Source organism: Pelodiscus sinensis, chromosome 7 (assembly GCF_052426305.1).
Source record: "Pelodiscus sinensis isolate ZL-2025 chromosome 7, ASM5242630v1, whole genome shotgun sequence".
In the NCBI taxonomy this organism is placed as follows: Eukaryota; Metazoa; Chordata; order Testudines; family Trionychidae; genus Pelodiscus; species Pelodiscus sinensis.
In genome coordinates this window covers 42,299,311-42,325,570 of record NC_143058.1, presented here as the reverse complement: position 1 = coordinate 42,325,570, position 26,260 = coordinate 42,299,311, and the positions used below count along the sequence as shown (strand labels likewise).

Here is a 26,260-nt window from a genome sequence, read left to right as displayed (position 1 = left end):
GATGGAGGTTAAGTGCAGAAGGGAGGTTGGGGTAAGGAATGGAGTTTGGATGGAGGTGGCAATTGTGACCCGGGGCACTAAACTGAGGTGTAGGGGGTTGGATTGTGACTTAGGGCAGGAAATTGGGGTACAGGAGGGGGTACATAGGTTTGGGGTTGTGAGCTAGGGCAGGATGGGACTGTGATTTGGGGCAGAGGATTGGGGTGCCAGATCTGGGAAGGTGCAGAGGATTTGGGTATGTGGTGTAGGGGGCAAGAAGTGTGGGGAAGACGGTTGGGGAAGGGAGGGGTTAGGGTGCCAGCAGCCAGCAGCCCCGTCCGGAATCAGCCAGACTGCCTGCCCCATTTTTCCGCTTAGGCTGCAGCCATGTGCTGTGTGAATAACTATGAGCCCCTTGTGCTGTCTGTTATTGAAACAGGGAGCGTTGGGCCAACGGGATTATGCTGGGGGCAGGAGCGGCTCCTAAAGCTTTCTCCCCTCCCCTCCGGGCTCAGTTTTTAAAGTGAAACTGCCCCACAGCCGCATTTCTGAGCAGCATGCGGGTGGAGCGAGGCAAGTGGGGAGCCTGCCTGGGGCTCCCCACAGCGTCCGCAGGCCGGAACTGGTGGCTTGGTGGGCTGGATTCTGCCCACGAGCCGGATTCTGCCTACAGGCTGTACTTTACCCATGCCTGCTCTACTTCCTGCTATTGTGGAGAAGCAGAGCCTGGGAGAAGACAGCAGGACACAGCGTAGCAGGCTGTCAGGCCACTCTGGACCCTGCCTCCACAGTGAGTGTATATGGCGGGGGGGGGGGGGGGAGAGAAAGTGTGGCAGCAACCCTTACTGCCACCCTACACCAGGCCCCATAATTCCCTGTGTCCCTCCTGTCCATAGGATGGTTGACGCATGTGCCTTGTCCTCTCACCCTCCCCTTCCCCCCTGAGCGGCCACCCTGATTTGTCCTATGAACAGAACAGATATGGGAGAGCTATCTCCCAGTGCTGGTACTGTGACCACACTGCCGCATTAAAGTGCTGCTGTGGCTGTGCTTTAAACTTAGAAGTGTTGGGAAAGCCTAAGCTAAAATGGAACTCTTCTACAGGATTAAGGGTGTCCACATGGAGAGTTATATTATTTTAGTTTAAATTAACTCGGGCTCCTATAACTTTCGTATGTAGAAAAACCTATAGAAATAAAAAATGATGTTTTGAATCACAAAAACATTTGTAAACAATTTTTTACATTCATCTAGGTGAATGAGCAAAATCCATAAAGCCACGGCAATGTTGTGCTGTAGCAGAAATCACCAGTAGTTGTGAAGCATGTGTGAGGGGAGGGGAGGTAAGTTTTTACCTCTGTTTGATTAGTGCTGTGTAAACAGCCTGAGACAAACTCTCTGAGGACACGTTAATCCTCAATTTGAACTAAGGGGTTTATCTCGGAATCACGCTTCTCTGCCGCGTGTAGACGCGGGCAGTTATTCCGGGCTAGTCAATTTCCAAAATGGCGACCCGCCAGGAACATGCTAATGAAGCGCTTCATTTGCAATTTCGGTCGCCCTCATTAGCCTCCCTAGTTCGAACTAGGAGGCTAGTGTAGACGTACCCTGGGTGATTTTATATAAAGGTTTGTGTTAATACCATCTCTAACCATGTGCACAGTCTTTTTATAACGGTCAAATAATTAATTTCTCTGTACGTGTGATATAAGTGTTCATTTATACATGCCACTACTACAGGGATACGTGATGAGCAAGGGCTTCATTTCAGGATGGAGGGGCAGCAGCCAAGCTCTCCAGGACAACACTTGCTTTTCATCCTGTTCCTTGGATGCTAAGGGAGTGAGGGGAAAGGGCTGTGCATACGTCTTACCTCGCTCTGAGCTCCGTTCCCCAGTCAGGTGTGAGAGGCATGCACAGAATACAAGCACTTTTCCCTCACTCCCTTAGCACTTAGCAAGCCACGTTCCGGAGCGTACGGCTGCTGCTCCCCGCTTCCCTTCCAAAATGGTGCCCTTGATGATGAGGACAGTTTATAAGAGCATTAAGAGCGTGATTCTTATCTCACTTATACCGGTTTTACACCAGTGTAGCTTCGTTGACCTCAGCAGGATTATAGCTGTTTTTCCACTGTTATAATTGGGAGCGGAATCAGGCCATAGGTGTACAAGCCAATATTTACTGAATTTTCTGCAAAAAAACCCACACGGTGTGTCAGCTACTTGCAATCTGCTGAATGAGCTTTAAAGGGACAATCATGTTACAAAAGATACCTGTTTTACCTTTTCACAAACTCTTCAAAGAGGATGCGGTGAGAATACCCTTGTTGACGTATCTTAACAGTTTCTAGGATTCCTGTGTACCGTAGCTGTATTAAAACTCTTTCTTGGGAAAATTTCAGTGCCTCTCGGTAATCATTTGGTTTAATGCAACGGACAAAGTGAGGTTGTCCAACTACCATTTTGGATAAAAGATCCATCAGAGAATACTAGCAATGAAAGCAAAAAAAGAAATAAAAATAAAAACAATTGACAAGAGACCTGAGTACAATAATTTTAAAGAATCAATAAATATCCATAACTATGTGTAAATATATATCACATAGAAAGGCCAGGAAATTATTTCTAAGAACATTTTTTATTATTTTTTCCATTTTCATTAAAAAAATTATTATATGTTTTTACTTACGTGCCAAATATCCAAAACCCAATCTCAACCCTACCACTAGCTTTCAGATGCAACAAACAAAAACAATATTCTTATAAAAATTATTGGAAGCTGGAAATTTTAAGTTGCTTGAGGAACACACTAAAATTTTCTATGACAATTGTTTTTTCATGCAAGTTTCAATTTAGTTATTTTATGTTGAAAATCCAATTTTTACAAACTCTGATCATTTTGAACATCCATATTTGGCTATGCAATATAACGAAGAACATACTAAATGTTACCAGAATGAGAACTATATTTAAGTAATTAAAATATAGTTACTCATGGGTACTTCTATGTAAGTGGATAGAATCATAGACTCATAAAATACTAGAACTGAAAGGGACCTCAAGAGGTCATCAAATCCAGTCCTCTGCACTCACAGCAAGAACAAACACCCTCTAAGACCATCCCTGACAGGTGTGTGTTTAACCTGCTCTTAAATATCTCCAGAGATGGAGATTCTACAACCTCCCTAGGCAATTTATTCTAGTGTGCAACCACCCTGACAGGAAGTTTTTCCTAATGTCCAACCTAAACCGCCCTTGCTGCAATTTAAGCCCATTGCTTCTTGTCCTACCATCAGACATGAAGGAGAATAATTTTTCTCCTTCCTCTTTGTAACACCCTTTTAGGTACTTGAAGGGTGTTACAAGGAGGAGGGAATAGAGAATAACTATTTCAATTTTGATACATAGATCTGATAATTGATTACAAAGAACTATGCAAAAGAAATTCAGAGATATTTTGCCTTTCAAAACCTTCAGAATTGAAATACTCCTGTTATAACCTGATTCAGTGACTCACTGTCTGATCACCAGTCTGGTGTATATGGGCCCATTCACTGAATCCCATGCTAATCCAAACCAACTTGATCTGTGCAGTCAAGTCACTGTTTCTAGCTCTGGGTCTACATGGCACGCTGCACTGGACAGTTTGGGAAAGTAGGGTCTTGCACTTTGGGAGTCCTCACAGGGACCAAGGCAGCCTGGGGGGATTACTTCAGGGAGGCTGGCTCCAGAAGCAGGGGCTGGGCTTGCTCCTGCACTCACTAGTGGCAGCAGGAGCCGTGGGAAGCAGAGTGATCCAGCTGCAGCCTGCTCTGTTCTGCCAGCTCTTAGCTGAGTTGCTCTACATCACTGAAGTGGGGGGAAGCAGAGCGACCTGGTCCCAGCCCACTCCACTCTCTTGAGAGATGTGGCTGGGAGCCCGAGTCAGGGCAGTGCAGTGGAGAGGAGCTGTGTCAAACCATTTCCCACTTCTGTGTTGAGTATGAGGGAGCTGACCCCTGCTTGCTCCCCCACTCCCTTCTATACCCATTTTGTCATCATGGGCGATTGGTTGGTGGTCTGTAGAAAGGTCTGCACTGAGTGAGGAGGGCCATGGGCCAAAAAATTTGAGAACCAATGGTCTAGAGAGGCATCACAACGAGCAAGGGATATGCTCTCATTCACCGCTCTCACCTAGCCACACAAATGCTGGATTAATCATCTGTTCATGCAATCGAAATGCATTTTGTAAAGTTTACATGTTATACCCTAAAATAAGAAGCCACGGTTTGTCTCTTCATGTTGGTTGTTTCCTCTGGATGTCGCATCATCTCCATGGTGTCAATCTGGAATACAAACTCAGACATGAGTGATGTTCTGCAGATTTTCTTGGATCCCAGATTTGAGAGCAAAGTACAGTATCTATCAAGGTCATTCTTTCATGGATATATGCATTATCAATGGTTCATCAGAGACCTATATTTACACAGGGCCAGTTTCTTAAGAAGTGCTTGAACACTCAATTCTTACTGATTACAGTAGGAATGGTGGGTGCTCTGCAGCTCTCAGAACTTGGCCCACAGAATTTCAGTCTTGTTCATTCATTTTTCAGCACGCCCTTCACTACAGAGAAGAGCCCCAAAAATAATATTTTATTTCTGTCCCCTCTTTGAGGATGTTTGGCTCTGACTCAATGGAACCTGGATCTGATTCTCCATGATTTGGGTTTTGCAAAACTAAATCTTCTAATCTGAACCACTCAAATGTTAATAATTTGGGTATAATGAAACTCTTCCTTTGGGTTGTACAAAACTAAAATCTGATCCATGCAGCATTGCAGAAACAAAACCTGGTATCTTCTGCCCTCAGTATCCTGAGAGAATATAAGACAATGACCATCTGAAGAATGTGCATGCTACTTACTATTCACAGGGTATCACCTCTCAACTGAGAATTATACTACAATATAGAACAGGGGTGGGCAAAATATTGCCCACGGGTTGTATGTAGCCCACCAAGCCACCAGATCCAGCCTGCGGGAACTTCCATCAGACCCTGCCCCTCGCCTGTATCTCAGTGCCTTGTCTCACCTAGCTGACCTTCCATTGCTCCTTCAACCAAACTCCCTCCTAGATTCCACACCCACTCCTGCATCCCAGTTCCTTAGCCCCAACCTCCTTTTGCACTCAGTCTCCATCCTAGACCCTCCATTAATATCATGAAAGAGTGTGGCCCTTGACCACTTGGAGTGGTCCCCCATTAAAAATTATTGCCCACCCTGGTATAGAAACCAAGTACCAAAACATCACATTACTAAAATAATGGTAGAAAACAGAGAAAACAACACTGGGAACCCATTCAGCCAATTTACGTAGAATGTGTAGGTCTCCTATGTTTATGTTGATTTAAAACAAAAAAAGATAAAAAAAAAAAAAAAACCCAATCACTGGCAATTCTGAAATTCTTGAAAGAAGGCAAGAAAAATTAGTACAATAGGTTCTTTTGTTCTGAGCTACCTATTGAAGCATTTTATTATTTTTTATTATTGTTTTGTTATTATTTTTACCCCTTATAACTGTTACAGTTCCTCTGTGAGATTTGCACACATATACTAATTCCCAACAGTACAGTGCAGGCTGAAGTGCCATCCTTTGTTTTTAAAGGTCCTTTCTGCCCAGATCTGCTGATGTTAAAGGCCTCCTAGCATGTAGCGAAAGAGATGCTATAAGTTCAGTGTACCAGCCAGCGTTACTTCTTCCACTAAAACGTTTATTTTCAAAGTTGTTTATGAGATATTAGAGACCACATCACAGCTGCCGTGTTTGCCTTTGTATTACCAGTATCCAATCTGTTATCTTGTACTTTACTTTGAGATCGCTCATGTGTGAAAGGTTCTATACAAAAATATCCACATATGTATCACTTTTTTCTTCTATATACTAAAATGCCAAGGTTCAAATTTCAGAGTTTAAAATCCTATTTTTCACTAACCACAAATACAAACTCATAACTGTAGGTACAACTACAGGGTACAATAGCAATGACCAGGCAATTGCTGGATTGTCAATGGACCCTGTAAAGTAGCCCTGTCACCCCAATAGTGGTTACTCCTGTCTGGTAGCTGGGTCTCTCAACAAACTGTATTTCACCTATATCTTTCTGCCAGCACAAGGACCCCCTCTAATCCTGGTAATCCAGCCTTTTGCTAAATCACCACAGAAGCACTTCACAGAGTCAGGGTCTCTGTTTTGGATTCTCTGCATGGTAACGCAGCTTTGGGTCCATAGAGCAGCAACTAACATACATTTACCTTGGAAACTGACTTTCAAAAGGGCCCCCTCCCCCCCACAAGCACTGGGAGGAAGAAAATCTGTCTTTTTTAACCCTTCTTGTAAATAAATTGAAATGTTGATGAGAGTCAAGAAGTAAATTGTAAAATAGCTGCCCTGTTTTTGTAATGCACAGAAATATTACCAATGTCAGTTAATTAAATAGTATTTAAGAGTTAATATGGGCATAGAACACAGAAGTGTTTGTCTGCCTACTCTAGGGATTGCTATTAATTACCCTCTGTGACTGTTTAGGTGCCCAGCAATTCTATGTCTCACCCAGCTGAGCTTCCATTGCTCAAAATACCACCTTCTTGGCATTTCAGCATAGAACACAATATTATTTTTCGATGGTAGAGACAGATAGCCAGTACATTGTTTCTCACACATCTCAATAATATTGTCAACACAGCTGTCCTTATGAAAAATCAAACCAGAATTTGTGAATGAAAATACCAGGGTTACCAATCACAGGCAGATTGTGTTGCTCTTTTACAGCTCAAGAAAATTACACAAAACAACTCGCATACGGCTTACATGGGGCATTAACATTTTAGTGCTCACTTGCTCTGTGGTAGTTTACCATCTGCTCTGAACAGGTGGCATTTGTATAGACTATGAACATTCAAACCAAATGATGCTGTTGTCACCATGTGGGCTACCCTTACTGGACTTCGCCTCACTGATCCTTTCCAAGGCTCAAGACCACTCCTTTGAACTATAAAAATAGTTGCAAGAGATTATTGTTCTCAATGTCTTACCTTGAGGAGGTATTTAGAAGACTGCATGCAAAATATAAAGGAAATGAAGCACTAAGTAGCATTAGACCAAGACAACAGACTTTATATTGGGAAAGAAATAATACAAAGGCAACTAGCTTCCATTGAAAGTGCTGGTATGATTTCATAACCTGTGATGCTGTCCCTTGCCCAGAGTTCTGTATGTATCTTATAATATTAATAGAAAAAAAAGATCTCAGTGAAGTATGTTACTTATTTTGAAGATGCCAAAGGAAAGACCCTGTAACATAGCACAGGAGAAATGCGTTTTGGGAGGTCACGCCATGATGTAACTGTCAGTGTTCTAACCAGAGCAGTAGAGATCTCCATTGGAGTTTCAGATCTGCTTTGGCTAGGCAGCTGCTTTGAACATTCCTATTGGAACCACAGAATAAGTCAGAGGTGGGCAACCATTTTTGACCAGGGGCCACTTCAGAAATATTTGAAGTGGCCCTGGTCCACCCCGGAAGGGGCAGGGCCTCAAGCAGAAGGGGGAGGGGCCAGGATACTTCCATGCTTCCCTGCCCACAGTTCCTGATTGGTCTGGGGGTGGGGGAGTTGTCTCCCCCACCCCACCCCCCGAGAGAACTGCAAGCTCTTCTGAATAGCTGGCAGTTTCCTCTAGGTACCCATGCCCCTGGCACTGGAGAAGACTTTGCATGTCGCCCTCCTCCCTCACCCACAGGTCAATCAAGGCCTGAGGGCGGGGGAGCATGCAAAGTCTGTTCCCACCCTGCAAGGGAGCATCGTGCTTAGAGTCACCTGCCAGCTGAGCAGTGCCAAGCCCTTTGCAGGTTGGGAGGAGACTTCATGAACTCCTCCCGCCCCCAGGCTTGGGAATGAAGGGAGTGTGCGAAGTCTCCACCCACCCTGCTCCCATTCTGCAAGGAGCATGTGGCACTTCTAAGTGCCATTCACTTCTTGCAGGGGAGAGGCAGGGCAGGAGGAGACTTTGAGTGCTTCCCCTGGCCTCCAAGCCCTGATTGGCCTGGGGGCAGGGGATAGGCTTGCCAGATGGTTTAACCAAAAATACTGCCCCCCCCCCCTAAAAAAAACCACCAGGGAAAAAAATTCTGTTGAGAAAAAAAAGGGGGAGACCAAAGTTGTTGATAAAAAAAGGACCCCAAGAGTTGTTAAGCAAAAAAAACTAAAAAAATAATTAAAAAACAAAACCCAGCGTGGACCCTTTAAGAATTGCTTTTGAGGCTTTTTGGCCCTAACAGGCTGCTGGCAGCTGCCTGCCATCTTGTCTCCCTGTTCTGGGCCGGACAGCTCCCCTGCAGAACCCCGTAAGCACCTGGGATTTTCGCTTGCTGGCCAGGAAAAAAATCAGAAAATACTGGACATTTTAGGTGTCCCGTATTTTGTGAATTTTTTTACTGGACAGGAGGTGAAAATACAGGACCATCCAGGTCAATACCAGACACCTGGCAGCCCTAGCAGGGGGGAGCACGAAGTCTCTTGCTCCTTGCCCTCCAGTGCGCAGTGCTTAGAGTCAACCACCAAGGTTAATTCTACTCACCGCGCTCTCCCCCGTCCCTACGCACTGATTGGTCTGGGGGTGGGGGAGCGGCAGGAACTCTGCGGGCCACATCAACCCGCTTGGCAAGCCGGATCTGGCCCACAAAGGCCCTTTTGCCCACCCCTGGAATAAGTTCACCTAGGAGACAGGACCACCATGGGTGTCTGGTCTGTAAGGCAAAACAAGGCACAGCTTGCCCAAAGCTGTAGCTGTGCTGGCCTGCCCCGCCCTGCCCCTTGCTGCCTCCAGCTGCCGCAGGGGTTACTGTGCAGTGAGTGTTGCTAGTGTGGTTCAGGCAGGATCCAGGGCGGTTGGGAAGGCAGAGAAGCAAGAAGCCTCCTCAGCAGCCTGCCCCTGAACCTGCATGGAGCAGACACAAGGCACGAATTACGGTCACATGGTTTCTCCTGGAGCAGCAGCTTCAGTTCCATTCATCTCACTGGCTCCAGAAGGATTGCTAGCCCTATTCTGCAGAGACCACCCCACCCAGTTTGCTGTGTCCCTGCTGCTGCCGCCGCCGCCTCCTCTTCTGTTTGCTGGGTTCTGCTCCTGCTCAGCCCCTTCCCTGCTCAGCCCCTCACTGCATCCAGTCCCACTATCCCTGCACCTTGGCCCATGGTGGGCAAAGTGGGCTTCCTCCTTGCTGCGCCCCCTTCTCCTCCCTTGCACTCTCCCTGCTCCGTTGGCTCCCCCCCACCCCTCTTTGCTAATGTGTGGAGTGGTGATGGATTTGGTTTCATTTGCCCAGCCCAGTAGCTACTGAGCCTGCTGCTTAGGGCTCTTTTTCCCTTGCCCTCTCCCCACACGTGCTCTGCATTGTCCCCCTCCCCCTTGCTAATGTGTGGAGTGGGGGGGGGGAAGCTTTGCCGAGCCCCGCAGAGAAAGCTGCCCAGTCCCCTCCCCTTCTTGCCCTCTCCCCACATGCTTCCTGTTTTCTGTGCCCTGCCATGCAGTTGGGTGTGTGTGGGAAGGGTGTGTGTGGGGGAGAGAGGGGGGTTGGGAATGAGAGAAGTGGGGGTGAGGAGGAAGAGGCAGTGGGGAAGGAATAGGGAGTGGGGATGGTGATGGAGGAGAAAAGAGGGATGAGGAATCATGGGGGGCAGCAAGAGTCCAGCATGCAGTGTCCCCTCAACACCAGCTGGGCTCATCTAACGCTCACAAGCACTGCTCCCCTAAACCTGGACTCATCCAACAAGCTCCCCACACCTGGCTCCCACACCCCACTGAGCCCCAGCAAGCTGCACCTGGACCCCCTACCTTATCAAGCCCCACTTCCTCAGCACCTGGACCCCACACCAAACCCCACCTCCCCTGACCCTGCCAATGAGCTCAACCAGAGTCCCACTGCCCCTACACGAGAACCCCCCACCAAGTCCCCATGCATCCACATATCCCACTGAGCCGCCCACACCCAGACTGCCCCACAGCTGGATCCCTCCACAGTAACCCCCTCCACACTTGGCTCATGTTGGGCTGAGCCTGCCCAGCCACATCTGGCACCGAGGGGCATGGCCAGCCCTTACACTGTGTCAGGTTCAGGTTCAGCCTCACTGACGAGTTCCTGTACTGGGGGAGGCTGGGGTTTCAGGGTGATATTCCTACCAGTGGCCTGTGCCCCCCTCTGCTAGAAATGTGAACATGAGGGATTTTCTTAATGGCTTTCCTGTTACAGAGTTCCAGTGTGACATTGAACCCACCACTTAAGGCTTGGTCTCAAGAGGTATGTCTACACTTCATTCCTCTCTCGAGAGGGGAATGCAAATGCAGACACCTGAAATTGCAAATGCAGCGGGGATTTAAATATCCTGCACTTCATTTGCATTATTGCGTTATGGCGCTATTTCAAAATAGTGCTATTTTGAGAGAAAAAACAGGGTTATTTCGAGATAAAACCCTTCCCTTGAAATAACCCCTACTCCTATTTCGAAATAGCGCTATAACACGATTATGCAAATGAAGCATGGGATATTTAAATCCCCGCTGCATTTGCAATTTTGGGTGTCTGCATTTGCTTTCCTCTCTCTCTCAAGAGAGAGGAATGAAGTGTAGACATACCCAAGGGGAGTTTTTCCTCTGATTTAAAAAAAAGTGAATAAGAAACTTAATTATCCTGTGCCTCAGTTTCTCCATCCAAAAACAGAGATAATGATAATGATAATAATAATAATAATAATACTTGCCTGCCTCACAGAAGTTTGTGTAAAGTCATTGTTTTAGCTGGGTGTTTTGATGTCATCAGATGGAAAGAGCTGAGAAGTGCAGTTGTGCAAAGTGTTTTTTACAATTTCAAAATCTTTCTGCATTATTCATGCAGTAACCACTGCTCCTGGATTACAGGAGAATTTCAATTTGGGACTTTATGGGATGACTCCTCCCATTATGTGATGCTGGAGCAATTTACTAAAAGAGGCAGGAGTAGTGAGAGCAGGGCTTCACCCGGCCTCCCCCATCATCACTTTTCAAAGGACTAATCAAAGACGCAGGTAGCCAGCCAGCCTTATGCAATGTGTGTGCTGCAGGGAGGGCTGGATCATTTGTGGCAGCAGGGACCCTGTTCTGGCCTGCTAAGCAGGACTGGGCAGAACAATAAACGGCCAGGAGGAATGGATCCCCCTCCACCTAGGCCAGGGGAGTCCTTCAGAGCTTTCCCACAGGTAAGCAGTGGCCTGAGCGGGTGTAATGTCGAAAGCTCCTACTTTATAGTAATGTGCTACATGGCTGCAAGAGAACTGCTGAGCATGCTCAGTGTGTCTGGGCATGCACAGTGCTCAGGAAGTAGCACAACCTCTCAAATAGGAGCTTTCTACATTACACCGGCCACTCCTGTGGTCCAGTCACTAGTCTGGGTTGACCACTGCTGACTTAAGGCCTTGTCTATATGGGAACATTTTTTCAGTAAAAACTAAGTTGTGCATTTAAGTCAGTGTAGTCACCCCACTGTTCAGACACCCTCATTACAGTGCAAGACTTGTCTTTTTCTGTTTGGCTTATTTCACAAGTTAAACCGGAAAAAAAAACTTATACTGAAATAAAACTGTCCATAAGACTGCTGGTAATGGGGGAATAACAGATACTACATCAGAATAACTGGTAAAACTTTGTAGACAAGGCCCTACTGTTGGAAGCCAAACAGAAAAAAGTGAAAGCAAAAATGAGAAGCCATTAGATTCTTCTTTTTGCAGATGGTGCTGAAAATGCATTTCTCTAATAGTTGCAGGGACTAATACCTGGTTCTAAATGATTACAGCCGTGGTCACCAACCAGTAGATCATGAGCTACCGGTAGATCTCAGGGGCTCTAAGAGTAGCTCTTGAGCCCTCTGCGCAGTTCATTTACATTAGATTTCCTCATTTGAGGAGCAGTTACTCACTGAGCAACAACACAGGTGAGTAGCTGCGAGGAATGGTGGGAGCTGGGAGGTCGGGAGGGCTGAAACACCCCAGCCAGCTGACTGTGGCTTTCACAGCTGGAGCTAGGCGCAGCCTCCCTGGGCTGAGCGCAGGGCAGCCAGGCTGGAGGGAAGAGAAGCAGCTGCCCGGCCAGCTGGCCATGGCGCTCAGCCAGGGTGCATCACGCTCCACGTGGGCTGGCGCAGAGGAGAAGCTGCCTGGCCTGCTGGCTATAGCGTTCAGCCCAGAGGAGGCTGAACCGCGCTCCTGCTGATTGGGTGGCTTCCCCTCTGCGCCTGATCACGTGGAGCTTGGAGGCACCCTGGCTGAGCACCATGGCCAGCTGGCCAGGCAGCCGCTTTTCTTCGCTCCAGCCCGGCTGCCCTGCGGTCAGTCCGGAGGGAGCGCGGGTCGGAGGCTTCCCTCCGTGGCTGGTGTAGGGAACTCCCTGCCCCCAACCTTGTTCCCTCTCCTCTGCCCCAAACTTGTCCCCTGCCCTCCTGTTCCCTCTCCCTTGCCCCGCCGACCCCGCTGCAGAAACCTGCCCCCCTTGCAGAAACTTGTCCCCCGGCACCCTGTCCCCCCTGCAGAAACCAGTTCCTTCTGGCACCGTGTCTCCTACTACAGAAACCTGTCCCCCTGCTCCCCTCTGCAGAAACCTGTGCCCCCCAGCACCCTGTCCGCTGCTGCAGAAACCTGTCCTGGCACCCTGCCCCCTCTCCCCTGCCCCCACTGGCACCTTGTTCCCTGCTCCAGAACCCACTAGCACCCCTCCCCAGTACTGTGTCCCCTGCTTCCAAATGACTTTTCTATGGGTCAGTGACCCCTGACTCAAGGCAGGTTCCCTGCCATTCTCATAAATAAGGACAATTCAGAAACTTTTTGTGTTTAACATAGTATTCTATTTAAAAATGAAGCCTGGCCAACAAACCCCCAATTGGGGCCAAGCCCCCATCTGGCCACAACCACTCCTGCACTCCCCCTTCCCCAGACCCTAGATCTGAGCCTATCAAACACTGGAACCTCATGCCCTCAGCCCCTCACATACTCCAACCCAAACTCCTGCATCCTCACATCCGCAAGCCTGTGGCTTGCTTAGTATCCCAACACTGCCCAGCCTGGATCCCGCTCCCCGAGCCAGTGTCCCCTTCTCCACCTCCTCCTGCATCCAGATTTCCTCCCAGAGCTTGCACCTCTCACCCCTTCCCACACCCAAATCCCTCATTCCCACCCCAGAGCCTACACATCCAGTCTCAACACAGCAAGGGTCCAGCTAGACTGCAGGAGTTTTTCAGGATTCTGGAGATATCCCAGAAAAACTCTTCTGCATCCAGGGTTGCATTTGTTCTTCCGCTTTTTTAGTGGAAGAGCAAACAGGCTCTTTTGGTCACCCCTATATTCCTCTTTCCACAAGGAATAAGGTGGCTTCCAAAAGAAGGGGTTTTTTTCTGACATTTGGTCCAGTGTAGACAGGCCAAATGTTGGAAAAACCTCTTCCTACAGAATAATAATAATTTAAAAAAAAATAAGCAGCAGTATAAGGATTGGGGATAGCAAGTGATGGAGAGGAGGAGAATAGAGAGGGCGGGGCTTCAAGGAAGGGGTTGGGCGGTAGATCTTGGCTTGGTCTGTCATTTAAAAAGTGATCTTGGGTGTAAAAAGGTTGGACACCACTGGATTACAGCCACATGGGCTAGAATCCATTTCTGCACATTTATTGGTTCTGTTTTTAATCCAGTTCGAGGATTTTGATAAAAGCAGTTTTATTTAGTTTAACTGAATGCTTTTACTAAGGACAGAGTTGCTGCGATCCACCCAGGTTGAATCAGTAAAAAGTGTGCTGAGATGACTTATGGTGGGTGTAGCTGACACTGGAAAAACAATGTAGGTAAAAGTGATATCATGCAAGGAAATTCAATAGGGTATTGTCTTCCTTTCAGCACTAACGATGTTTATACCAGTGAGAGAATAAACCTCTGAAACTTGAATCTGTATTCGCAAGTATAGTGAAAAGTACAAGTTCTAGGATGAACTATGAATGGCCATAAAAGGGCCAAAGGGGGGGAGGGGGATCAAAACAGAACAAGCCTGGAAGCTGATTTTAATGTAGTTATTATTACCACTGTTTATTAATAATATGCATTCTGGGAATACACAAGCAAGCAAACCAACAAAACCCAATTAGTAATATACCTAGCCAGCAGAGTGATAGAATATAAAGCCTGGTGCAACAAATGTTATTAATCGTCAGAAAAATAGCACATCCATTACAATCTCGCCACAATATTTATTTGATGAAATCTAGGAGCAGCTAATTCCATAGTTCCATTGTATGTTCCATTAAGATGCATGTCTTTCAGTGATTCTACATTGGCTGCCCATTCACTTTCAAATGTTTTTGCCTTAAAGGCAGGATAAAGCATAAGAATGGGTCAGTTTTCCATTTTGCCCTTCATAACCTTGTATAGCCAACCAAATTCCAACCAGTTAAACCTTTTCAGACTACAGACTCCTAGGGTAGAATCCTGGCTCCACTGAATTCCTTGGCTGTTTTGACATTGACTTCAATGAGGCCAAGATTTCATCTAAACGCTTTTCAATCTGCTGTCAGATATAATTTCCACTATTCCTCTAATATCTGTTAGTGTTCGCTGGACTTTTTACTGGGGTAGTGACCAAAACTGGATACAGTAATCCACATCAAGGGGCATATTTTCTGAAATAGAGCCAGATTGTTCACAGACATAAATCAGCCCCATTGTAGATTTATAGCAGCTGAATATCTTGTCTATATATCCACAATAAAAATATGCTGACTTAATTTCTTTCCTTTTTCAAGTGGCCCCAGGCAATAGAATACTACTGACCTTGATGCGCCCAGCACTAAGCTGTGGAGGCAAAGACCTAGATGCTGCTGTTACTCTGGCTCTTGCCTGTGCCAAGTTACCTGTTAAAAGAGATGGAAACACAAATTGAAAGCACAGTTGCTGTTTCATACAGAGAAGGGAAAATCTGAAAGATAAGAAAGCAGTTGAAGAAGCAGCACTAAATGCTACAAGATATCACCACACTTATGCCCAACTCAGATCCTCCACATCACTGAACATTCAGAAATACTAAGGGTAACAAAAGAGAGATACCAGGATGCATTATTGATTTACGAAAGTGGTCTCAAACATTTTGGCCCATGGTCCACCCTGCTCAATGCAGATGTTTCTGCGGACCACCAGCCAACCTTCCACAATGACAAAATGGGTGCAGGAGTGGACTGAGGGGGGAGGAGGTCTGGGTGGGAGGATGCAGAAGCAGGAGCGAGGGGAGTGCTGAGTGGGAGGCTGGCCAGGAGTTGGAAGCAGGAGTGGGCTGAGGCTGGGGAGGCTGGGTAGAAGGTTGGAGGCAGAAGCGAGCTGGGGGTGAGGATCTGGCAGAGAGGTTGGGTGCAAGAATGTAATGAGGGTGGTGGAGTCTGGAAGGAAGGGAAGGTGCAAGAGCAGGCTGAGGGTGCATGGTCTCGGCAGGAGGGGGTGCATGAGGAGGATGAGGGTGGGGTTTGGGCATGAGGGGAAGAGGAGTGCTAACCTGGCTCCATGCTTCCTGCCATTTCCAGGCACTGGCTCTCGCGGCTCCCATTGGCCGTGATTCCTGGCAAGCGGTTTCTTGTGCTGCTGTTCCCCCAGATGGGGGAAAGGGGAGTGGCAGTCTATGGAGCTGAATCCTTCCCCTGAATCCTTCCCCTGGATCCAGCCTGCAACGCTCGCCCCCTACTCCTGCAGTGAGAACTTGCACTGACACTCCAGCCTCCCAGGGGGAGGATGTGTGGCTGCAGTGCCAGTGCAGGCTCCCCACTGCACAGGGGAGCCCCAAGCCCATGACCATCTGCTAGACACTCATGGGCTACGTCTAGGCTGGCATGATTTTCCAGAAATGCTTTTAGCGGAAAAGTTTTCAGTTAAAAGCATTTTCGGAAAAGAGCGTCTAGATTCGCACATAGGCTTTTCCGCAAAAGCACTTTTTGCGGAAAAGCGTCCATGCTAATCTAAACGCGCTTTTGCACAAAAAAGCCCCAATTGCCGTTTTCACGATTGGGGCTTTTTTGCACAAAACAAATCTGGGCTGTCTACATTGGCCCTTTAGCGCAAAAGTTTTGTGCAAAAGGGACTTCTGCCCGAACAGGAGCAGCATAGTATTTCCACAAAAAGCACTGATTTCTTACAGTAGGAAGTCAGTGCTTTTGCAGAAATTCAAGCGGCCAGTGTAGACAGCTGGCAAGTTTTTCCAGAAAAGCAGCTGATTTTCCGGAAAAACTGGCCAGTCTTGACACAGCCATGGACTACTAGTGGTCTATGGACCACACCTTGAAAACCACTGATTTAAGAGTGATAAGGACGCATGTCATTGGCCATAGCATATCGAGTTAAAGAAAGCAGCAGCACAAAGGCACAACAGCTCAATTGCTAGTAATCAATATATCAGTGAATTGTTCAAAGGTCTGAGAGAGGGAAAGAGCAGATATACAGCTATTTAGTAAGAAATCACATGGACCCGGATGTGCTTAGATAGCAAGATCAGAAGCTAATGAAAGAGATGAGAAAATGATAAAACAATCTCTTTTTTTGACCTTTGGTCACATAGGCCTACTTAATCCTGAATGATATTGTCTTTTGGGATTTTTGAAGACTGATTGGACTCCTTGGTCAAAACCACATTGTTTTACGATGGAGTCAACTGGATGCTATGTTTACATTTTTTTAAAATACAGTATGAATCACCCAAAACATTTCAGCCTTATTTGCAGAACAACATAAAGTAACCTTTCAAAATAAAGGTTCAGAGAAGAGAGAGGAAGTGATGTGGACTGTGCATACATATGCAAGACACACCATATATTTTAAAGTTTTAGCAAGTCTAGCACAATATGTCCAAATGTTTTCTCTGGCTATATCTTCAGAGGCTAAACTGTGATTAATAGCATTGAAAGAACCCTTTGAAGCAGGATTGGTGACATCAAAGTCCTAATCCATGGGTGGCAGGATTTTTATAATGAGTGGGAAGCATTTTAACACATTTCAAAGGATTTACAGCATGAATAAACAATAGACCTCTGCAGATGTACCACACACCTCTCAGAAACATAAAACATAAATAAGTTTCCATTTTAATTTAAATGTAAATAAAGTGTTAACACTCCTCTCAGATGGTAAGTGTCTTGTTTTGCATCAACTCCAGTATTTAGCTATTTGATTACAGAAGACTTGGAACTCCAAACATTCGTCAGGGTTTTGCTAAACTACATATAACTGGAAAGGAAGTAAAGTGAAATACCAAAAAGCAAAGAATATTGAATAGTACTTAACCCAAAAGGGAATTGAGAGAGTATATTATCCACATTAAACTGAAAAAAACCTTTGACAGTCTATGTTCTCACTTTCCTTCTAACAAGGAAACTGACAACCTTCCGAAAACAATCTGGAGGCTGACACTGGAAATTTGGAACAATTCAAACACTATAGACAGTTATTCACTCTTGCTATCTTTTTGTGTTAAATTCTTGGCATAGTGGATTGTGACACAATAATGCACAAAACGATACATCCGTCGCAGCCGAAACAGAATGTGTTGCTATTTGACAGGCCAAATCACATCACAGAATATAAAATGTGTCAATGCTTTTGGACTGTAGCTTTTTAGACGCTTACAAACATGATACTATTTTGAAATTTTGCTGCAAAACTAAAGAGAAAACATGGACATTTTTCTCCTAATCATTACCAAACAGCTCAACATGAGCTAATAGCTGGCAATTCTCACATTGTAATGCTTTCTCTTGTTGAAATGCAGTTTTGGTTAAAAATGACAGAAGCTGTTGGAGGAGGAGGGGGAAAAGGGTTTTTGCTCTTTTTTATACAAGGCCTGAAAAGATGGAATTTTGTTTTTTGGGTTTTTTTTGTTTGGATTTTACCACAGCCATTCAGATCCTGTTTAGGCTGGTAAGCCCTGAATTGGAGAACTAGTAGCGTTACACAAACATAAAAGTTAAGCAGCAGAAAAGGGAAAGAAAAGTAAGTTGCATTTGTTCAAAATTCTGGGTTTTTTTGCTTTTATTAAAGCATATTGCACTTCAGTGGCTAATTAACATTTCGGATAACTGATTTTTTTAACTGGATCAATTATTACTGTAAAGCTCACAGTCTACATCCTAGCTCCAGACATCCTCTAGCAAAATTCAGACTAAATCTGACATTCCTGATAAGGCAAAAACCAAGCAGGGGAAAAACTCATTTAAATAAAAGCAGACAACCCTTCAGGCCTTCTTTACACATTGTAAGGAAGAAAAACGAAACAAAGCCAATTTAAAAAAACCCTTTGCAGGTCACGATTTAATTTGTTGGTAATTTTCTGCCTAACGATTAATCAGAACTGCGTCCAGATTTTAAACTTCCTAAAGTTTAACAGTGTAAAACTCCAGGAGTTTGGTTCTAACTCATCTCTGGTATTTTTTGAAATATATATATTGTGTATGAAAATGAATTTGCAGTGTGTTTAGAACATTCTTCTACTGTGCAGTCTTATTCCACTAAATATTAATCAACTACAACTTTATATCATTCTAACAGAATTCTCTGTATAAGCAGATTTTAAAAAAACCTCTCTGTTTCCAAGGCTGTAGAACAGCTATGACAACATCTTCTTTGAGGCTGTAATAAAACAACATCATCTCACCTTAACCTTGTACTTTTTATTAGTAGATTTCAAAGTGCTTTCTAAAGGATGTCAGTATCATTATCTCCATTTTACAGCTGGAGAAACAGAGGTACAGGGAGATGAAGGTACTTGTTCAAAGCCATCCAACACTATGTTACTATGCCAGGTACAGAATCCACATTTTCCAATACTCTGTATCAATTAAGCCATCTCATAGAGCTCTTACAAACATTATTGGAAGCTTCAGGGGGTAGCTGAGTTAGTCTGTACAGGATAAACTTAAAAAACAACAAATAGTCTGGTAGCACTTTATAGACTAACAAAACACGTCGCTGGTATCATGAGCTTTCGTGGGCATAGCCCACTTCTTCAGATAACTGAAGTAGTGACTCCTTCAGAAGAAGTCATCTGAAGTAGTGGGCTGTGCACGAACGCTCATATCATCATCAACATGTTTTGTTAGTTTGTAAAGTTATGAGACTATTTGTTGTTTTTTAAGTTTAAACATTATTGGGTCATTTGTTATTATTATTGGTTGTTTTATCTAGCTCTGAAAGCAAATAAATGGAACTTAGGTTTAAAACTCTGTGTTAAGGACTGTAATTTAAGGTCAAGTCAATGATTTGCTTTTGTAGAGAATTTCAATTTATTGAACTTATCACTTAAGAAACAGACTTATTGCCTATTTGCTACAAGAAGAAAGACTTCTCAGAATAGAGAGATTCTGATCCGCCTAACACTACTACATAGCTTGACCCTGCAGTCTTAACATCAGCATAATTACTACTAAATTCAATTAGATATTTTCCTTGAATTCAATTGAATTGATTTAATTGACTATTAAGAGGCCATTTTCCACATACCTTGGGAGAACTGAAACATGGGTCTATCTGTTCTGTCTAAAAGAAACTTTGAATCCTCCCTGAGTTGTATTCGCATATCTAGAAAATGTATGTTTGCTTCATAGTGGATGCAGTAAAGCGGATGGTCATCCTCACTATGATTATTATCCCTTTCTGTTTGCTTCCTTTTTTATTACATCTGTGTCTGATAAACTCTTATTTTGTTACCGTATCAGTGCGTGTATATGATTTTCCATGGCATAGCACTGGCTGATAATGATGTTTAACATCAACAAAAAGTTTATTTACAATAAATAATTCAAGCATTTATCATGTACAATGCACAGAATGTGCAATTCTATTTAAAAACAGCATGTCTGAAAGAGACAGACAAAGAAAAAAATAAGATTCATACAGCCTGATTTGCTGCCTCTTCCAAACCACAGTTTTCATTTATTTTTACTGGTAGTAGCAATTCTAGGCCAAAAATAAAATCCCATTTTACCTTTAGGAATTTTATCTATTCCTATTTTGGACTTTATTTTGTATTTCAAATGACTTCCTATATAATTACTACATAAGGGTTAGCAGCTTTGTTCAAATTGAAAGAAAGTTTTTGTTAGGGTTTTCCAAGCCACATACAAAATAATTCTTTAAGTAAACGTTTGTGATCCAATAATCTCAGAAATTCAAATTCTGGAAAATAACTCTCTCATCTACTCCTCTATACAAACAGAACAAGCTTTCTTTTAAAATCACTCCATATAATAAAAAAGTATTAGACAAAAGAATTAATATGGGGCTTATTCCCTGATCAGTAAATATTAGACACCGTGCTCTCTGCATTTGATTTCAATTTACAAGGCCATTTATTACTTAATGCATCAAAATAATTAAATTTTATTCCACTTGATAAAGAACATCAATATTTGAAGAATAAAAGTTTTTAGCTAACATCACTTGCCTGTTAAAACCACCCATGTGATCCTGGAAAGGTTAAACTGATTAAAGATTAAAAGACACCACTGTTTCTTTTAAAACTCTAGCCTCCCATATGCCGTATATGGCAGACAATCTAGAGAAAACACAATATCTGCATGGCCAGATGTGTTTAAATAAAATATTGCATACATTAAATCAAAATCCATAAAATGGGGACATTAAAGTGATAAAAAATAGATTTTTTTTTCAAACTACCAACGTGGATGTTTACTACACAACAAAATAATTAGCAAAAGAAGAAGCACTGCCTAATGGTCACATAAGAACAGCCATGTTGGGACAGACCAGTGGTCCACCTAGCCCCGTATTCTGTCTTGTGATAGTGGCCAATGCAAGGTCTTTCAGAGAGAATGAACAGAACAGGCAATCATCAAGTGATCCATCCACGTCATCCACTCCCAGTGTCTAGCAAAAACTAGGACATCTCCAATCCTGCAAACAATTACGTACTTTAACTTAACTTCTGTGGCACTACTCACATGACTCGTGACAAGATTCTTCTGCCTTAGTGTTTGAAGGATCAGAGCCCTGAGACTCTGAGTGTGATTTGTAACCTTGAGAGAGTCACTTAACCTCTCTATTCTGTTTTCCTTTCTGTACAAAAGAGCTAATAATACCACTAGGATTTAGATAGGTGTCATTCATTAATGTGAGCAAGATGCTTTGAGAGACATCTATAGAAGGTGCTGCAGTCATGTAAAGGGATTGTATTATTATATTTCATCTCAGTGTGTGGATGCTTATCCAGACCAGACTCCTTGGGTGTGTCTAGACTACATGCCTCCTTCGACGGAGGCATGTAGATTAGCCAGATCGGAAGAGGGAAATGAAGCCGCGATTAAAATAATCGCGGCTTCATTTAAATTTAAATGGCTGCCCCGTTCTGCCGATCAGCTGTTTGTCGGCAGATCGGGGCAGTCTGGATGCGCCGCGCCGACAAAGAAGCCTTTCTTCATCGGCACAGGTAAACCTGGTTTCACGAGGCTTACCTGTGCCGATGAAGAAAGGCTTCTTTGTCGGCGCGGCGCGTCCAGACTGCCCCGATCTGCCGACAAACAGCTGATCGGCAGATCGGGGCAGCCATTTAAATTTAAATGAAGCCGCGATTATTTTAATCGCGGCTTCATTTCCCTCTTCCGATCTGGCTAATCTACATGCCTCCGTCGAAGGAGGCATGTAGTCTAGACACACCCCTTATGTCAGAAACTATGTTGGAAATTTCAGAAGTACAGATTTTCTTTCAAATACCTTCTTTAGTGCTGGTTTATTCAACCATGTAAGGGTATGTCTACACTACAGAGTTTTATTGGAAAAACGGCTGTTTTTCTGAAAAAAACGTCAATTACATCCACACTGCAATTACGTTCTTCCGAAAATAAATTGAAAGAATATAGCGGTTTTTCCAGCATTAGTAATCCTCTTTCTATGAGGAAGAAGCCTTTTCCCGAAAGAGCTCTTTTGGAAAAAGGCGTGTGTGGATAGGGAAGAGGGAGTTCTTTCGAAAGAAAAGGAAAGAAGAAAAAGCGCAAGTGCCCTGGTGGCAACTCCGTCCATAGTAATCACAGCTAAAATTCAAGATAGCGTCCATTCAGTGTGGGCGCTCTCTTTCGGAAAAGCAGATTGCTTTTTCGATGCACTTTGTGTGTGGACGCTCTCTTTTGGAAGACTTTTTTTCGGAAGATCTCTTCCAGAAAAAGGTTCTTCCGCAAGAAGCCTGCAGTCTAGATATAGCCCAAGACAGATAATACTGTCAAAATACCCTGTCTCCTAGTTCCGACTTGCACCAAGTAGCACAGATTTTGAAAAACAATTATAAAACATTCAGTAGATGGATTTTTTTCAGGTTCATCGTTGGGAGTGTTATCTAGATGTTAGAAAGGGAGCAATCTAACAGGACTCCTGGGTTCTAGCCCCAGCTCTGACTGACTCACTGCATGATCCTGATGAGTTGTTCATTTTCCATGATCATCATCTCTCCAACTATACTGCAAGTAACATAATACCTTGCTGCCTCAATGAGGTCATGATGCTTAATTAAGGTTTGTAAGTATTTTACCATTCTCAGATGGCAAGTGTTAAGAGAAATAGCTAAATAAATATTAGTGCGCACTATCATCATCATTTGGGTCAGTTCTAATTTGATTTTAAATGCTTCATCTGTTCCTTTAAAAAGGAGCAAGAATAACATTGTTCTTTTGGTATTATACTTACTTTCTGAAGTGAAATTGACTCACAGCAAAACATCTTAATGACAATCTCACCATGCCTATATTGACTGTACAAGGAACATTACTGAAGAAATGTGCAATTACAATATAGAGGGCACAGCACAAGTTCTTCTCTTATCTTCATCTATTTTATTAATTTCATTCATGCTTCTTCCTTAGAGAAGGGGCACTTTAAATATCAAGAAATATAATACAGTCAGGAATAGTAAAATGCATTCATATTTCATTGACACTGCTTTTAATCACAGCTAAGCACTTGCATCCTGGAAAAAGGTACAGAGTCAGACTATGTCTTTGACATCCAGAGATTCTTTTCTGCCTTTCCTTTTAGTACATTTTATCTAGCCTAAGGAAGTCGGCTGCTTATCTCCATAATGCATTTTCATCTTCTGCTACTGTAAGGCTAAGCTTCTCTGAGCTAGACTGTAACTGAATACATGTCATTTTTTATTGGGTGCTAATTTGAATCTGGTCACTGACTATCAAAACTCTTTTGAGTCACTGAAGCCATTTAAGTTAATCTTTATGCAGTAAAATAGCTAAGAATCCAATTTTTGCATACATTACACATTTTACATAAGAATATTATATTTATATAAATACTATATATAGGATAGAATTGTCAATACACACACACACACACACACACACCCCTACCCACCCAACCACACTCTCTGCAGCCTATTGAAAAATGCATTGTACTTTCTACCCAAAATCAGTTATCAGTCTTGTTGAAGTCCTTAAAAGAAACAGAAAGCATAAACACTTTTGCAAAATCAGGAACATATAGCGAGTATGGGAACCATGATATTGTAGTAATAGTAGTGTGTATGTATCTATGTATGCACATATAGCTTCACAATTATTTTTACTACCTCTACAGTGCATAATATGTAAATGATCTTTTTAGACAAATAAAAATGTTGAGCACCATGCCACAAGGCTCTAACAGTCTAAGCCTTTGATTCTCATTTACACAGAATGCTCTGGTAGCATAAAGGGGTTTACAAGTGGACATAAATGAAAATTATACTTACTTCAAAATCTTTTTCCACTGCCCAGGTGATGTAAAAGATAAGTGTAAATAAGAATTAAGTCCGAAGGGTTCCTTAGGAAGACGTCTCATAAAAGTGGGCAAGTCACTTAACCTCTCTCTGCCTCAGATCCCCGTCTGTAAAATGGGGCAATACCAGTGCTATGCCTTGCATGGATGTTATGAAAATAAAAACATTGAAGATCAGGAAGCACTTTGAAATCTACTGATGAAACATACTATATAAGAGCTAGTTGTTTTTGTTATTCATCATTGAAAATGGATGAGGGGGATGAAGGCAGAGACTATAAAGGTGGTGAACTGCTGAAGATGGGAAATGAGCTTTTAAACCTGCTTGTCTTATTGATGGTAGGTTCTAATGAACTGTGCTGCTGCACTCAAAGCATTGTTTGGGGTATTGTGACTTATGTTATGAGTACTCAGACCATGTGGACAGATGCCCTTTTGGCATTTGTAGAAATAAATTTATCTAATACATTTATCACAACCATCTACCATGTATTGCTGCAGCACTGCTCCATTTTTGCTATCTGACATTCTCTCTTGTATTGATTATGCAAGAAAATAATTTGTATTGTCCACAATTCTGTTTACCTTTGATTTAAAAAAATAAGTAACTGAGATGTTATAAAGAAACACTCATTTGGGTATCTGTGATTTACATTTTCTCTATGTTCTTTTACCAATGGGATCCATGTTGTACTTTTCCAACACTTTGCCTCTGAAGATCTCCAATATGTTCTCAAGCATTAAGTAAGCCTCACAACACCCAGTGAAAAAGTTAAGTGCTACCAAACTCCTGGTGTAAAGTGAGGCACAGAAAAAGTTAACCAATTTAATCCAAGTAACGTTGAGTAAATGGTGGAGGTAGGAGTAGAATTTAGGAGTTAGGATTTTCAGCCCTCTGTTTTGCACACTCCCTTTTCTATACCCTATATGTGATGTGTTCTGTTTTCAATATCTCATTATTTAGTGCCTCATGCTGCAGCTGCGCCATACCTAAAACCCCCTTGGGAATCAGTCTGAGAATTTTTTGCATGGGTGACTGCAGCACCAAGCCTTTATCTTCGTCCTGCAAAGAATACAGATCATTGTACTATGTTTTCTAATGTAGTCATGTCTATGTTTAGCTGTTGCCACTGTTATAAGATGTACTGTGGGATTGTTCATTATGCAGTTTGAAGATAGCTGTAGTTTGTGCCACTTCTCTAGGCATTTTATGGGGTGGTGAGTCACGAGTAATGGAAAATCTGCTAGGAAGTTATTGCAGGAGACCCACAATACCTATTCCCTTTGAGATTTCATAACCAGTTACAGGGTCCCAACACTGCACAGTAGTGACTGGAGAGGGGGTATTGGCAGGGCAGCTCAGAAATGCACTATTTTTTTCAGCTTGACCACTACAGAGTTCTTGGACCGTATGAGAAAGAGCAGTGAAGCAAATAAAATCTGCCATCCCCAGCATGAATCCTTGCTACGGCTCAATAGTCCTTCTTGCTACAAGGTAGTGCAGCAACTTGAAACATGTCTAGCCTATAATACTCTAGTTGAGTAACTACATTGTTTTAAAAAATACAGCAAGCAAATGGTCTGGTAGCACTTTAATGATTAATTGAGCTACTGTTGGTTTTGGGGGCTGTGGAGGTGTTTGTTTTCTTAATCAGGATGTCTCCCTTTTAAGCTTTACCTTCCCACTTGAATGCTGCCCAGTCATATTGTCTCTGTTAAGAAATACACTAAAAGACTGAATGTAAAAATGGTAAAGTCAGAAAGAGAGAGAGAGAGATCTCCTCCCATTCAAACAAAAAGTGATTAGGAACAAAGTTAAATCTTCAGCCTGTATAAACAGAATGTTCCATGAAGGGGAGCATAAATTAGTAAATGAAATAACCTGATGTTTTCCCTAAATATTTAATGTTAACAACTTAAGATGGTCAAAAAAAGGAATATCCATCCTGCAGGATATTCTGCTGTTTCAAATTTGTTTTCATTCTGAACAGGAATAACACCACGAAATACAGAAATTTCATGAAGAATGGAAATTCCAAAAATATGTCAATTTGGAACTATTCTTTTTTGCTTTGGTTCAAATAATATTGAAACATTATAATGCAAAAATATTAAATACAACACAATATTTAATGTAATATATACAATATTAAAATATAAAAGTTTACGTGAAATGAAAAGAAATGAAGTCAAAACAAAACATGTTACCTTATAAAAATTAAAAAGTCAAAATGATTGAAATTAAACTGTATTAAGAACTGTCACATGTACACTAATATCATGGGCTGAGTGTATTATCTTATGGTGTTTATAAAAAGAGGTTTCTTCAAACTGCTCACCATTCTCTTTCTTTCCTTTCCCCCAACATGCTATAAAAATTCCACAGTCCACCTGTGCCACAATAACTGATTTTCTGGATACAAAAGCCAGGGCAGATGTTAGGGGCT

At 43.1% G+C, this 26,260-nt stretch overlaps 1 protein-coding gene across 1 annotated transcript in view; it reads right to left on the bottom strand.

Annotated features, from left to right (window-relative positions):
* Positions 1–26,260, bottom strand: part of MYO3B (myosin IIIB) — a 337,904-nt gene that overhangs the window by 156,930 nt on the left and 154,714 nt on the right. The window contains exons 22-24 of the mRNA XM_075933604.2: positions 14,844–14,923; positions 4,226–4,303; positions 2,262–2,467 (exon numbers count right to left, since the gene is read on the bottom strand). Of these exons, the coding sequence (XP_075789719.1) occupies positions 2,262–2,467; positions 4,226–4,303; positions 14,844–14,923 (364 nt within the window). The remainder of the gene's footprint in view (positions 1–2,261; positions 2,468–4,225; positions 4,304–14,843; positions 14,924–26,260) is intronic.